The 16,921-nt window shown below is 40.6% G+C and overlaps 1 protein-coding gene across 1 annotated transcript in view; it reads left to right on the top strand.

Moving 5' to 3' along the window:
* The window catches only part of LOC135209256 (homeobox protein prospero-like), a gene marked incomplete in the record, with an annotated part of 1,606,906 nt that extends 1,595,488 nt beyond the window's left edge, over window positions 1-11,418 (top strand). Inside the window, 2 exon segments of the mRNA XM_064241965.1 lie at window positions 9,909-10,053; window positions 10,490-11,418. Of these exon segments, the coding sequence (XP_064098035.1) occupies window positions 9,909-10,053; window positions 10,490-10,669 (325 nt within the window).
* Between the last annotated feature and the right edge of the window lie 5,503 nt (window positions 11,419-16,921).

Raw genomic sequence — 16,921 nt, 5'->3', positions numbered from 1 at the left:
TAGGGACGCTAGGGAAATTGTTTTATAGCAAAATAGAGGGGGGTGAATAGGACTTTCTTTCCTCTACGTGTCATACCCTAAGGAAATTCTCGTTTTTTTATATTATCTACGCAATCGTATTTGTCTGTAGTAAAGTACGCAATTCATGTGTGTGTGTGTGCGTGTGTATTCATGTCCCAAATTTCTTAGGTGAACCTTACTCATGCTATGGCACATCTGTGCGCTTCCTTGGTTAGCTGACCCACCACACGTCCAATACGCCATTTAAACCGGTGAGTAAGCGCCTTTTCTTAACGTGCACTCACAACACTTGTTTTACTGCCGTGAGCAGGTTTACTCACACACACACACCACACACACACACACTCTCTCTCTCTCAAGGTTAATTTTTCAACGATCAGTAAGCGGTACATAAGACTGTCAAGGTTTTTAAAAAACTTATCATGCAACCTCAAAGGTCATACAAGAGCAAAACTTCTCTCTCTCTCTCTCTCTCTCTCTCTCTCTCTCTCTCTCTCTCTCTCTCTCTCTGTTTTATTGATGTGTCCCTCATACAGCAATAGCCGTTTCGTAATATTGTAATGAAGTGTCGCAGTGTGGTGTAACATCGCGGAGACATATTTGAAGATGATGTCACTGGGGAAGACAGGCGATTGACTGATTGATGTAAACGACATAGAGAAGGAGTGAAGGAAGTGACGGCAGGAGAGAGAGAGAGAGAGAGAGAGAGAGAGAGAGAGAGAGAGACGACGAAGGTGTAGGGAACGAAGGATATTTAATTAAGAAGTGACCTCCTCCTCCTCCTCCTCCTCCCGATAAGCAAGACCACCTACCTTCCTTTCACTCCCCTCCCCTCACCACACAAATTCGCCCTTCCCTCACCCTTCCACCAGCAAACTACACCCCCCCCCTTCCACCCCCACCCTTCCCCACGACCTTGTGTAAACGTAATCTACGCAAAAGCAAGACACGTCAAGTGGTATATCTCCGTCCTTATCGGAGGCGTTCGCGCTCTTATCAGTCTTGATTGAGATTTTCGGCGAACGTCCGTTATGGTTTGAAACCCTTCCAAGGCTGTGTCGTCGTTGTAGTAATATGTGGCTTTCAGGAGAGGGTAGGGAATGAAGGGGTATGATGGGAGGCGGGGGTGGCGGTGGTTGGCCTGGTTTTCGGGAAATTATGGAGCTGAAGCAAGGTTTGCGTTCTTTGAAGCCGAGGCGATTTTGGGTCTGACTTTCCAACGGGGTGTTGAACGTTCCCTTGTTGATGAGGTAGTATCCACGGTGATGTGTGATTACTTGTTAGGAAAAGGTGGAAAGTAATATAAAAAGAAAGAATATGAAAAGGAGAAGGAATGAAAGGAGTTCCAACTAGGGGCAAAAAGGACGCTGCCAAGAACCATACGTATTGCCTACAGTGCACCGTGTTGAGGTACACTGACGGCATTACCCTCCTAAGGGGGTGGAGGGTTTGAATTCTTACGGAGGACATTAGACTTTTTCCACTGGGGTCATCCTTGATTCAGCGAATAACTGATGGGGGAGGCGGTGTCTGTTAGTCTTGTGTTTTCTCTCTCGAGCCATCTCCTTCCAGGTCGACGGTAATATGATGTAATGTTGTTGCAAAAATAAAAGATACAGAGAGCAACGTTTTGCTTTGGTCGTTATGAAAAGCGACAAACGTTTCAATTCATACATGCTCGTGATACTGCGGTCAGTGGTGCGTTATTCAGTTTCGTGTATAACAAATATTATTCATCTTGCTGGTGCCTCTTTTGTGTTTTTATCCAACTTTTTCATTCATTGTTTATAAAATGTTGACAAGCGAGAGCGGAGTGTTATTATTTATGAGCTTTTTTTTTTTTCTAAGTGACGCTCAGCCGGGTCATTGATCTTCATATGCGTAAGTTTTTGTACGCACGATTTATGCGTCATTTCATTCATAAATTAAAACAAAGCGCGAGCTCTCGTGACTAAGAGTATTTTTTAGTATTTTTTGTCGACTTTTTTTTCCTCGTTTTAGCGCCAATAGCTGTCATGCGCGCTTGCCTTCTTGATAATTGCTCGCTGTGTGTACTGCCTCAACAAATTGGCGCTGTATTCCATTTATTTGCCTTTCTTATCGAGAAGCATCGAATGCCTCCGGAAAATGAAGTTGTGTATCGCATTTTACTTCTCTTTAACTTCAACAAAAGAGAGAGCATTGGCGAGGCTTAAGTAGGGTCTTTTGGACGGTGTCTTGGAGTGTGCATAGGTTCTTTGGCGGTCGGAAATAAAAAGCCAGATGGAAAATGAAAGAAAAATCCCCCGGATCCTTTGCACGGCATCGTTTAGCTAGTGTCTTAGCACAGCCTAATTACCGCTAATCGCATCTGTACGTATGAGAGGGGTAAGGGAGGGGGTTTCAGGGAGTGGGTGAGAGATGGGGGAGGGAGGAGTCGTTGGGACCCCCCGACGACCACCCCTACCCCCATTCTCGGCTAACCATTCAATTGGAAAACCTAAGGAGAGTGGGGGAGGGGGAAAAATCGCCCTTCTGGGCGGGGCGAAATTGACCCTTGGGCTCCCCTGGCCCAAAGGCGAAAATAGATGAGGTTAGGAAGGGAAACTGCTTGCGGTGTTGCACGGTGGTTTAGTATGCAAGGCTATTCTTTATTTTGGGGGTTGGCCTCTTTGATTTGATTTGGGCTTGGCATGGGGTGGGGGAGGGGAGGAGGCTTATGCAGGGGATGGGAGGAGAGGGAGGGGGGGGGGGGGGGGGGCAGGGTTCGAGTGCCAGAATGCAGTGCTGGAACGAAACGAGAGATGTAGTAGGTTTGGTGGGAGGAAGGTAGCTGGGGAAATCGTGGGGGGGGGGGGGGGTGTTGAGATGGTAGAGATGGTGGTGATGATGATGAGAGAAGGAGGAAGGAGAGGGAAAAAGGAGAAAGGAGAGTGGACTTGAAAGTGGGAAAGTGGTCCTGGAGAAAGAGGTTGAAGAAATGTTTTATACACACAACATAGATGAAGTTTAATTGTGTTTTTCGTCACTCTGCTTTCATGGAACTAATATACATCAGATTTTTTGGTTTTGCAATTGCAGTCATGTTCGTAGGTGGTAATGAAAGATTTTAAAGTGTTCTTTTTTAATGCTTTGTTTCAAGGTAGTATTAGATTTTCCCTGTGGATATTATATATTGACCCCTTTACTCTGAACGGTGGTAATATGAAGTATTTTGTAAAATTAAATATTTACAGAAACGTTATAAGAGAAAGTGACGTATGGTATATATATATATATATAATATATATATATATTATATATATATATATATAGAGAGAGAGAGATGAGAGAGAGAGAGAGAGAGAGAGAGAGAGAGAGAGAGAGTTGGTTTAGGTGAAGAGATTAGATGGAGGGATTTAAGAGTTTAAGGCGAAAGGAAGAAGGAGGCAGAGGAAGAGAGAGAGAGAGAGAGAGAGAGAGAGAGAGAGAGTGGGAGGGGAATAGTAGTAGTCGTCGTTGAATAAGGGGACGTTGAAGACGAGTGGGAAGAAGAAGAGGAGGAGGAGGGGGTAGGGGGAGGGAAAGCAGGAGCTCCTCCTCCGAGAAGACGATCCACGCGTCTTAAGCTCGGGCCCTTGAGGCTGAGCGCATTCTCCTTGAGATTCGAGGAGGAGGAGGAGTACGAGGAGGAGGAGGAGGAGGAGGAGGAGGTTAGAAGTACGATGCACAAAAGAATCTGTGGTGGAGCTTAGACTTAGCGAAAGATTGATTTCTCATATCTCTCTCTCTCTCCTCTCTCTCTCTCTCTCTCTCTCTCTCTCTCTCTGTTTGTGTGTGTGTGTGTGTGTGTGTGGCGTGTTGTGTGGTGTTTCATTCTTATTTGCCACTTTTGTGATCTGTGTGCCTTTGTCAAATTAGCGCTCTCCGAGAGGCAAGTGTTCCGAATGTCTTTTGAATGAGAAATCGTGAACTGCGATATACGACGAGTTTTCTTCTCTCTTTATGGCGATAGTTCTCCTTTTTGTAATATCTCAAGAGTCTTTTCTTTCTCCCGAACTGCATTTCTCCTCCTCCTATCGTAGCTTGTACTCTTTTACCTCCTCCTCCTCCTCCTCCTCCTCCTCCTCCTCACTCCTGAGGGATCTCCTTGAAGGGGTTTGTCACAGCGGATGTCATTCCACAAATTTTCCCTCGCGTCTTTCTTTTCTGTGTTTTTTTTTTTTTTTTTTTTTTACGAACTTTTGACTTACTACTTCATTTTCTCTTTTCTCCTTCCTCCTTAATTACTCTACAAACAAAAACACGTGTTTGTTGCTTCCAAATTCAAGATCGACTGCAGCATTTACCCACATTCCATTACCAAACGCGGGATAGGTAAATCTAGTACAGCGTTTTTAATTATGTGACGTTTGCCTCTATTCCTCCTCCCCTCCCCCACCAACCACCCAGCTACCGTAATGAGGTTATACTTCATTATCGTGCGTCTGGCAGCTCTCGCTGCTTCTCACAACCCTTCTACTAGCGTTTGTCAAGCTCTACGGTAAACTTCGATTTTTTTTTTATTCGTTTTTCTTTTTTTTTCTTCTTTTTTTCTTGCTTTTTATTTTTTTAACGGGGTGGTGGTGGTGTGGCAGGGTCCTCGTCAACTTCCCATCAATGATTAGTCGACGTTGCGGCTTTTCATATAAGTTGAATGTTCGGTAATTAGGGCAAAGAGACGGAAGTTGTATATTCACGCTGGGCATACCTTTTTTTTATCATTTTCTTTTTTTTTTATTTTTTCCAGTGTAGTTTTTGGATTCGGTATTAGATTGTCCCCATTACGTTTGTTTTTTTCATGATATCTAATGTGAATTATATTCAATATCAATGGTTTTATTTGAATCGTTCTTTCGAAATGCACCGTTTTGACGAAGACTAATCTGACCGGTTATCTGAAAATCCTGTAGTGAAATGAGGTTATTATTTACCGCAGATTTCTCTCTCTCTCTCTCTCTCTCTGGTATAACGATTTCATTGAATCCCACTAACCAACTGTGAATAGCGAAGAAGAAATGGAGAAAGTACCTCTTGTAAGTTAAATAGGAATAATCTTAAATTACCGGAAAGACATTCATATAAGGACATAAATAGGAACATATTCTCTCTCTCTCTCTCTCTCTCTCTCTCTCTCTCTCTCTCTCTCTCTCTCTCTCTCCAAGAATGAATTTGAATCGCAGACGAAACACTCATTTAAAAGAAGAAAAAAAAAGGACAATCGTCATCCCAATCTCTGCTGGAACCTTGAAACAAATCCCATCTTGGCCCGGCGCCCCCCCCACGCCCCCCCCCCCCCCCCCCCCCCCCCCCCCCCCCCCCCCCCCCCCCCCCCCCCCCCCCCCCCCACGCCCCCACGAACTCTTGTTCTTATCATACCTCGGAGATTTCTTACTCCTCATTAGCGCTGCCTGGCCACATTTCACATTCAACTTGGCATTAGATTTATATGGACTAAATTGGCCTCCGAGGAGTCGTTTGGGGGTTTGGAACCCGCCATCTCGGAATGCTTATCTGAGGCCTCGTTAGGTTAATTAACACATATTTTTGACGAACTCGAGAGAGAGAGAGAGAGAGAGAGAAGGTTAGAAGTTGCTGCTGCTGCTGCTGTTCTTGTTTACAAACGCATTCGAAAAGAGAGCGAGAGAGAAAGAGAGAGAGAGAGTTAGAGCCTCTCTGCTTACCCTCATTTGTTTTCTGGGTTTTTGTGTGTGTGGGGGGCTAATGTTTGTGGGAGGGGAGCGGTGGGGGATGGGCCCAATCTAGTGGGGGTTGGAAGCTTAGAGATTACACATTTTTCATTTTTCAGTTCAAGTTTTTTGTTCGTCTGTTAAGTTGTTTGTGTGTTTGTGTGTAATCGGGGTCCTCATTTCATTACGGAAAAGACGAAAGCTTTTTTTTTTTCTTCTCTCTTTCTTTCTTTATTTGTCTTTGTAGTGAGGTGCAACTGAGATCATCATATTTCATTACAATGAGTGACTTTTTTGATCTGCCTATTTAATGGAGTGTAATATTTTTTTCCTCGGTTCATAAACGTAAAAAATTAGTTTTCCTTATTTGAAAAAAGATTTATAAATGGGGTCCTCTTTTTCCATAAAACAAAAATCAAAATGCTTTTCGTTGGCAGCAATTTAATTTTGTTTTAAGGAGAAAAGGATTACCTTTACAATTTGTTTTTGTTTTACATAAGGAGAAAAAGGATTTTACCCTTTACATTTTGTTTGTTTTTTTTTACAATAAGGAAAAACTTCACACCCGAGGTGTTTGCTTCGTTATCTTCTTCTTGTCTGGCATTTACATTTTCTTTCTCGAGGTTATTAAGAAAATATGCTCCTGCATTTAACAGCGCAACTTATGGGGTTATATTTTTTCAGGTGGCGCTCCCGGAAGCGCCACTGATAAACCCAGATGATTATTATGATGTTGCCTTACGCTGGCACCATTTGGAATCCTCTCAAGCAGAGAGAGAGAGAGAGAGAGAGAGAGAGAGAGAGAGAGAGAGAGAGAGAGAGAGAGAGAGTTATCTTATATATTAACTGCAAGGAGGATACTGAGAAAAATTCTAAACAATTATGGAACAAAAAAGGAAAGGAGCCTGGCCAGAATGAGACGAGAGAAAATGAAAGATTCTGTGGCACGTGAAATATTTCCAAGGTTGCCCCACCCATTATGCTGATTATCTTTCTGTCTGTACGTCTGTTAGCTTGTCCCTAATATCTGACAAGATGTGTGTGTTTCCCTGGCATCTAACCCCTCTCAGGGTAAATGGGCCGGTCTAACCAACAATATATTAAAATTCACTTCCTTACGAGAAGAGTTGCAATGGCCCATCCGAACTTTTCTCCCCCTAACCGTAAAATTATTAGCAATAATGCAATCACAATTTTTGTGATTACAATTCTGTAACGAGCTTATGTTATTTGCATGGCGTATTCATCGCCAACTATGATGATGATGATAATACGTTGATTATCTATCACACTATTTTGTATGGAAAATTAAGATATTTTATTGTTGGGAGAATATCCTCTTTCACGAGTATCGACAATAACAACAATCAATCTCTCTCTCTCTCTCTCTCTCTCTCTCTCTCTCTCTCTCTCTCTCTCTCTCTCTCTCTCTCTCTCTCCCCGCCTCTTGCCTCCCTCTCAAACTCGAAAGAGAGAGAGAGCATCTTCATAAATTTATAAATCGTGTCAGTGGAAGCTGGGTTGTTTGTTAAACTGGTCTTGGTCGATATTTTCCTGTGTACTCTGCATTCTCTCGGAGCTCGCGCATACACACTCTCTCTCTCTCTCTCTCTCTCTCTCTCTCTCTCTCTCTCTCTCTCTCTCTCTCTCTCTCTCTCTCTCCAGCCACACTAACCCTTATACTATTCTCCTTACGTTTAAGTAGGAAAATGTATGTCATGTGTGCCTTATATTATTATTATTATTTTACACAATTCTTTTTTGTGCTCCCGCCCCCCACCCCACCGTCAAACATGCCGCGCGTGTGTGTGTGTGTGTGTGTGTGTGTGTGTGTGTGTGCGAGCGCGCGTGGACGCGCATTTTTCTTGTGTGTTTATTAGCGATTGACGCTAAGTCCCCGAGATCCATTGATCGCCAGTCAAAACTTAATTACGATTTTTCGTTGCAGAAAAGGGTACGAAGGAGACGTAATAATTGATACACGGGGATTGGAATATCGACCTTTTTAAAAGGGCGACAAGCAGTAATAAATGCTATCCACTTAATAAATAATGCTTTCATATCTCCTCTGGGATTTTTTTTCTTGGGACCAGTTACGAAATTAAAGTATTTACGGTTTGTAGACGAAAGCCTAATCTGGCCTGGGGTGACTAGGCCTATGTTATTCCCAGTTTGAAGGATGCTACTTAGCCCTCAATTGCCCGGTAATTAAGACTGGTTTATAGGCGCTTCTTTATAGTTCAGATCGAAAAGAAATCTCTCTCTCTCTCTCTCTCCTCATTCCCCTTCAGTGAATCCAGTCATATTATCTCTTAATCATCTTAGGATATCGGCATACGCTCCCCAGCCTTTAATCATCTTGGGTATTTTTAAAATGTTCCCTTCTCTCTCTCTCTCTCTCTCTCTCTCTCTCTCTCTCTCTCTCTCTCTCTCTCTCTCTCTCTCTCTCACTATTTGATTTTGACTTCAGTCCTTTTCCGTCATGTATGAAGAGTTTTCGGGTTTTCTTGTAACAGCGTTGCTCTGAGCTTAATTGCCTCTCTCTCTCTCTCTCTCTCTCTCTCTCTCTCTCTCTCTCTCTCTCTCTCTTATATGGTATCACGGGCGTGTTTATTAGTTTGTATATGTGAATATATATACATATATAAAATCCGCTCGCATGTATGCGCATATGTCTACTAATGTGTATGCATGGGTTTGTACGTTAATGTATTAGTACAGACTTAAAAAAATATATAAAAAATAAAAATAACTGACACGCAACGTTATGTTAATCATGACGTTATTGCATCTCTCCTGCAACTCTCTTATGTAGATCAAATACCCGCATATCAGCCTCCACGTCGGTGCTACCTTGGTCTCATTTCTGTTAACCTCCCCCCCTCCCCCCCTCCCCCTCCCCCCCGCCCCCAACCCTCTCCCTCCCGTCCCTCATGGGCCGTTTTGGGGTGAAGGAGTTGTTGGCAACGAAGGCTGTGAATTAACTGTTCACGTAGACGATATATTCTACCTAAGAACTACAGGGATTCTGTAGTACACCGCAATGTATTACAGTAATTGCATTCCCGTAATTGCATTCCATTGCATTCCCGTAATTGCCCGCTTGCGGAGGGCGTCGGCGGAAAGGCCGGCGGTTGAAAAAAAAAAAAAAGTTTTATATTAATGTAAAACAATTTTTCAAGTAGGAAAAATATGAATGAATAGCCTACACTAAAATCAGTCTGCGCAAAATCCTACCTTTCAGTGATCGATTCTTGTAGTCGATTCTCGATAGCCTCCCGTCAGGTTGCTCGTTGTTTGTGTTCTTGCATCTTTGTCTACCTGCAAAGGAAAAAAAAAAAAATAGGTCACCGTTAACTTCGAATATAGTGAATGCCATAGAAGTTAGCTGTAATCATTTTCTTTAGTTTTATTATATATATTTTATTTGTAATTCCTTTTATATATACCTATACTATACTATATCTATAGGATATATATATATATATATATTATATATATAGATATATAATATATATATATAATATATATATTAGTTTTAAGGCAATGTTTCAAGGTATTTAGATGGTTATTTAGAATTACCTTTTCAAGTCCAACAAAATGAGCGTAATTCTTGTTCCTCGAAGTTCTACGCTTATTGCTGGAATAATAATTATAATAATAATCAATACAGTTATTACACAATATAGATATATATATATAATATATATATATATATATATATATATATATATATATTATTAGTTTAAGGCATGTTCAAGGTATTAGATGGATTTTAGAATTACCTTTTCAAGTCCAACAAATGAGCGTAATTCTTTGTTTTCCTCGGAATTCTATTCTAACTTATTGCTGGAATAATAATTATAATAATAATATAATAATAGTATTACACATATATAGATATAGATATATATATATATATATATAATATATATATATATAATATATCTATATATGTGTAATACTATTATTATTATTATTATTATATAATAATATATATATATAAAATTTTATATATATAGATTATATTAATAATATATATATATAACCAATTAATATATATATAATATATAATATATATAATATATATATATATAATATATATATCTATCTATATATATATACACGTGTGTACATAACTGATTCTCTCCCAAATTTCGGCTTCATCTAACCAGTGTGTTTTCTTCTTGTCCCCTCTAGGGAGTTCTACTATATCCAGATGGAGAAGTATGCAAGGCAAGCTCTCAGCGAAGGCGTCAAGAACTGCGAAGATATTTTAGTGAACTCCGATGCGGAGATCATGAGAGCACTTAATTTACACTACAACAGAAATAACCACCTTGAGGTGAGTGGAGTCTTTGAGCTTTTCTCTCACTTTTTCTATGGCGTGTACTCTTACTATACTCGTACGTACTACATGTGCATTATACTCATGGCCATAGATTTTATTTAATCTAACAAACGTCTATCATTTGAACGTGCTTATGCAGTACTAGAAAATAATTTTTTTTTTTCGCAATGTGTCATATGGAATATTTCGTAATGCGGCCTATCCAACTTTTTGAATACGTTAGGATTTTCAGCTGAAACACTGCATCACTCAGAATTTGAAGAAACGGGGGCGTCACAAAATAGAATAACCTTTTAGATACAAATTCCCCTTTGCCAGTGGGTCGCTGTACAAAATAGTTGACATAGAAAACTGAGTTAGGCTTTTGTTTGCATCCCACAACACCGCTGTCATGAGACTAATGTGCCTTCCTCCTCCTCCATTTCGGCAGATCCCCGAACACTTCAGGTACGTCGTGGAACAGACGCTAAAGGAGTTCTTCAAGGCGATCCAGGAGCAGAAGGACGCCGAGTCCTCCTGGAAGAAGGCCATTTACAAGGTCATCGCCAGGCTAGACGAACCCGTGCCCGAGTACTTCAAGTCTCCGACGTTTCTAGAGCAGTTAGAGTAGCGGTGAGCGAAGAGCCCAGTGGATAGCCCGGCGGCGCCACCTGGGCGGCCACGTTAATAGCTGCAGGTGAAAGTTTTATGGAACAAAACAAAATATATACCCCCGTTCTGCCACTGCCACGTGGTTGGGTTGGGAGTCCTCTCTGCCGCACATGCGCGCGTCGTAGAAGAAGAATTTTGTTCTTAGGTTCTTGTTAATACCCAGTGACTGAGTGTGTGGCCGACGGCTGGACCATTTTATTAAAACGAGGAAGACATGTTGGAAGAAAAGGCTATGACGAAGAAACGCGATGTTGATGATGATGATGATGATGATGATGGAGGAACACTTATGACATGAAAAGAGAAAAAAATGGGCATTCATTTTTTTATTATTATCATGATACAAATATTAAAGGTGCATGTCTCACATTTTGTCCAAATGTTATTATAAATAAGAAATAGCCTTTGATTTATATATTGAGACAAAGCATTCGTGCCTTTTCATGCCTTCCATTAACAATGACGAGAGAAAGAACACTTTCCAGCCCATTGTACCCGATTTTGTATATAGTTTTTTCTCCATTTTTTCCCCGTCTCGGTTTTAATTTTATTTTATTTTTTTTTTTTCATTTTTTTATTTTTTTTTTCTCCCTTAAGTTGGCTCTGTCTCTCCCCACCCCACCCACCGAACGAGAAGAAAGAAAATGATAATTCATAGTGAACTCGCGGCCATTTAAGCCCCCTCACCCCCCCCCCGCCCCCCCCCCTCCCCCCCCCCAAGCCTCCTTATGTCTTGTTCTTTTTCGGGGCTGAGGCGACCAACGCTCGCCACCGACAGGAAAGAAGAAGATGATTACTACTACACATCTATGGAGAGGAAGGGGGACGGCAATCCACGCCCCCTCCTACTCCTCCTCCATCCTCCTCTCCTCCTCCTCCTCCTCCTCCTCTCTCCATCCCACCCACCCCCACCTCGCCCCCGCCGCCGCCCTTCGCCCAACTGACCTGCACTGCACCTCCCTCAAGCCATGTGAGTTTCCTCACGTGCAAGAGTCTCCTAGTCACTTATTAGCTACCCAGCTCTTGTATAATTTAGTTTTATTTGATCTGTTGTATTTTGATTTTTTTAAATGATCCTTTTATATATATATTTTTTGCACTTGATTCTCACGTTAAGGCTCCTAGTTCTAAGTCATGCAAGTAGGGTAGTTGTTGATGGTGGTTCCAAGTTACCAAGTTTTTAAAAAAATAGTGAAACCACACCAAGTCAAAACAAAAAAAAGGTGAAACTTCAAGAAAGCCCAGAACAACTCCAATAGTCTCTATAGCCTCCGGTGCACACGTTTTAAGCTGGCCGGGGCACCGAGCAGGGCATACACGGGCAGATACCAAGAGAGCGAGTGACTGACTGACTGACTGACTGTAGCAACTCCATCGTTTAAGACAAGAAGAAGAAGAAGAAGAAGAAGAAGGCTTCGTGACGTCATGCTCCTCTTCATCTGCTGCGGCTTGCCCATGCCACACCCATTCTCCTCCTCCTCCTCCTCCTCCTCCTCCAGACGCCTCCGCCTCTTCACCCTCCTCGTCCTCCGCCTCCTCCTCCTCCTCCTTCTGTTCCTGCTTCTCTCACCACAAGAAGGCAATACCCCAAAAAAGTCTCACACTTGCTCACACAGCCACCTGCGTTAGGCGAGTTTACCTGAGAGCATAAAAGACAAACCAAAGTGGCCTTTGCTTCGTGGTGGTCGTTAAATCGTAAGTCTGTTGCATAAACCTTAAAAAATAAGAAAAAAAATATTGAGGATTGACTTCGAGAAGAAAAATATTACACACACATACCCCGTTATTATTATTGTGCGATCTAGTCACAGGAATGAATAGATGAATCTCTCTCTCTCTCTCTCTCTCTCTCTCTCTCTCTCTCCTCTCTCTCTCTCTCTCTCTTTCTTTTCCCCCCGTTTCGTAGATGGACGGACCAAAGGCATAATCTGTTATATATGTGTTGCAAGAGAAAAATGATTGGAAAAAAAGACTTGCTAGAGAAAGTGCTGAAGAAGAAGTGATCTCGAGGTGAGCACAGATCTGACACAAAGCCTCCTTATATTATTGTTTCTTCTCCGCATCGCAATTTTTTCCCGCTCTACCGACAGACTTTACTTGAAAGAAGAAAAACCTACATACAGGTGATGATGGGGTTTCTGTTGTATAAAGGAAAAAAAAAAGCCATGTAGATAGCTGTCAATCTGTCTCGGAGCATTTCAACTCATGCAATTTGTTCATTGCCAAAAGAAAAAAAATAGAAAAAAGTGGAAACTTATCATTGCAAAGCCGAATGACACATGAACAGTTGATGATATGATCATGTCAAAACAAAATGTGTTAGCAGAAGTCACAAGGGGATTTTTGTTTGTGTAGTTCCCGTAGATTGCCCACCTCCTCCCTCGCGAAGACATAATTATTTCATGTCTTGTTATGAAGTGGGTGATTATGATGATGAAGACGGGAGGTGGGCAGCCTATCCAGCAATGTCCGAGTTCAGTGTTCTTTGTCAGTAAAAGTTGTGATCATGCAGAACTAGTTGGCAGTGTATTGTCTCTGGCGCATTTATTATGCTCATCTATACAATCCTTTCAAAGAATTTGTTTTTGTATTCGCTCTTATATATACATAACTGAAAATGCCACAGACAGTACATTTATATATATAAATATAAATATATATGACATCATGGTAATAATAATGAATAATAATAATAAATAATAATAATGCTTTTCAAACCAAAACTTTGGTGCTAAATGTACAACTGTGTAATCGTCTGGTACTTCCATATTGGGCGTTTTTATTACATTCCATACTCTAGTTTGTGTGGGTCAACAATATACATAGCTTTAGCAGCTGATTATGAAAAGGTTACGACGCTGTACCAAGGAAGCCAAGACGGACTTTGATGCCAAGCATGCAAATTCCCTTCTGGCTTCCTTTCCTCTCTTTTTTCATCAATTTTTTTTTCTTCGGTGACGGCGTATAAACAATATGGCTGCAGGCTGCTGGCATCAGTAGCGAGACGTACCAGAGAAATCAGAAACAAAAATTAGGCACCTTAGAAATGGGTAGTAATGCTTTTGTATGAAGATTGTTTCTTTATTGATTGTGAACTTTAATCTTTTTAATGCTATATTTTCTTAAAATCAAATTTAAAAAAGTTTAAGGTGATTATATGCATTCCATAAAACTCTTTCTCTCTCGTGGACTCTTTAAAAAAGTCATCTTGTTTTGTATTTCCTCTTCTGTTTTGATATTGTATACATCCTCTCCATTCTGCAATGTTTTTTATTGTATTGTTTTCCTTTTCTTACTACTAACCCCTCCGCTGGACAAAGCATACGGGTTAGCTGCGACCAAACCAATGTTTTTTTTTCCAGTCTAGTCCATACCTTAGAATGTAACAGAACAGTTCAGTGTTTGCTTCCAGAAGCTAGTTTGTAATGAGGTTCACCTCCCGGCGCCCCCGCCCCCGCTGTCCAATGGACAGGCGACGGGGCGCCACCATGCAGGAGGAGGGACCGTGGTTGAAGTATTTCCAATAGTTATTGAATCAAGAGCTATTCCATGTTTGATTTGATGTTTACATGTTCTCTCCCAGTTCAACTACAGGCTTGTTGTACACGTTGATGCTGCTATCGATGTCCAAGTTCCCTCCCAACATTGTGTGTTGGGGGGTAATAATATATATTATATATTGAGCAATTCACACTTGACTACCAGCAACTCTCTTCAACGCCCCCCCCCCCATTACATCCCCCATTTTGCAACAGAGACCACAAAATGTTGCGACACATACCCCCACCCCCTTGACCTCGCCCGCTACCCTAACCCTTGCGGTCTCAAGTGTGGACTGCTTACTATAAGAGACTTTCTGGTGTTTCCAAAGCACTGGTTCTGTGGGGATTAGAAAAATCTGCAACAGCAGCATCACAAGACCAAACTGAAGTCAAAATTATTTAGCATAAAGTTTGTGGGCCCCTGCCCCCTCCCCCCCATCTAAACTCGGTGCTTCTTCCCCCTGGCTACCTCATCCATGGTTGAACTTTTTTTTATATATATATAATTTTCTTTTTACGTGCAAATGCCGTGGTGTGATGCATAAACCCATGGCTACCTAATGCAACAAGTGCTCATCGCTTTGGCGGCAGAATTCCCAATACTATAACGTTTGATCACGGTAGATATTTCTTTGATACTTTTTTTTTACTTTTTTATTTTCTTGGAAGCCAATTGGAATCGTGACAGGTACCTGCGAGTACCTCGTTGAAAGTGCGCAGAATGCCAATTGTTCTTTTGCGGATTCAAAGACAAGATTAGTCGTAGATTTCGAGCAGAACGGATCTGCGCCAAAGCCTGCCGCAGTTGTTGCTTTGAAAGCGCCATGGACCGGTGCCATGCTCATGGTTATTAACTCTTACACCTGTTTTTTACTATGGACTGGCACCACGTTGCAAAGGGTTGGGGGTCAACGCACAAACTTTCCACCCAAAATTTCTCTCTCTCAGAGCAGTCGTCAACAGCACACTTACCGGACGGGTCGCCTGATGAACGTCCACTGTTTTCTAAGTGCCTTGGTCTTAACATTTCGATAGAGGGCGACCCTGTTATTTTTCACTGAAACTCCCTGCGGAACCTGTTCTGCTTTCAGCAATCCATGTGAAGTGTTGATTTTTGCCAATAGAAGCTTTTTCAGTTTCTGTTGGATTTATAGCAAGACAAAAAAATGATGGTTTAGTTTCTAAAAAGAGAAAAAAATTGAAAGTTTAATTTATTGATTTATTATTTAAATATGTGCACCTAGTATTATGTGTTTTGCATATATAACATATATTCAATTATTATAGAATGTACTAGTTTGTAGACATACATACGATTCAAACAGAAAAACGGTGTTTTTATTCAACCCCCTTTTGAATTATTGTGTTATTATTATATGATCACTGTGCTCACATTTGACGTTGGAGTCTCCCGCTGTTATTTTGGAGATTTAATATTTCAAACTGACCTCAACTTTAACTGAATCAATTCAGAAACTCAGTTTCTCCTATTTCATCATATTAAAACTTCAATCTAATGTCAAGTTTTACCTATGTATCTCGCTGAAACTTTGAAATTTTTAATGAGTTGATTATGCATATCTCAGCACTTTCCTATCAACAAATATTAATCATGTCTGTGAATAATTACAATTGGATGATTTGACATGATTCGATGTCTATTGATGTGTTAAAAAATTATACATGTTATTTCTAAAAAAGAAGAATCAAATATCTTCTTGAGAAAAGAGAAAAGTGTTTGGCAAGTTGCAGATTAGCTGATACAAGGGAAATACATAAGCCATATAATCTGTGAAATCGAGAATGATGCGTTTTGATTGTCAATCTTAGAAAAACGCCTATGGGTGATATATAATGTCAAATCATAAGAAAATAATGAACTGAAAGACTGTAAAACCCACAAATTGTAGATCTGCTGGAATCGAAACAATGAAATAAAAATACCTCTGCTTTTCTGAAATATTTTCAGTCTTCAATTGTTTAGTGGAAAATGCTGAAGTGATTACGACTTTTAAAGTGAAAGATATCCCCCAAAATTGGAGATACAATGGACCCTTAAAAGCTGGCAGTTGAAAAGGATGCTAAATAATCTTTAAAAGCTTAACTGTTTTTTTGTTTTTGTTTTTTCATTCAGAGCTCCCAAACACGGAATACTTCATATTTTGATGAAAGTCGGTAGTCGAGTGTTGGATTAGATTTGAATTATTGAAGGATGGTATTATGACTTAGCACCGGAGCCGAGTTGAGTGTTGGTGAGAAAAAAATCTATATTCAAGAATACTTTACTTCAAGAAAAAAAAATTTTAAGAATATTTAATTTCTATAAAGAGTTTTGTGTAGTGCTGTAGATCTGAAATCACTTATGTCTCAATGCCTAAAAACCATTCATATTATCATCTTTGAAAAAGTAAAGTATTTGTGGCTTAATGCCTCAACATCATTGACGTACCTTGATCATTTTCTTTGATAAAGTAGCTTTGTCTTAAAGCCTGAAAATCATTGATATTCACCTTTATAACTACCATTGAAAAGGTAGCTTTGTCTTAAAGGCCTGAAAAGATTGAAAATTATCTTTGACAAATAGCAATGGCTCAATGCCCCAAAATTATTTATGTTTACCCTGACAATTATCTTTCCAAAAGTAGCGATGGTTTAATGCCTGAAAATTA

This window comes from Macrobrachium nipponense, chromosome 37 (assembly GCF_015104395.2).
Source record: "Macrobrachium nipponense isolate FS-2020 chromosome 37, ASM1510439v2, whole genome shotgun sequence".
In the NCBI taxonomy this organism is placed as follows: Eukaryota; Metazoa; Arthropoda; class Malacostraca; order Decapoda; family Palaemonidae; genus Macrobrachium; species Macrobrachium nipponense.
This window is presented reverse-complemented; position numbering and strand designations above follow the sequence as displayed.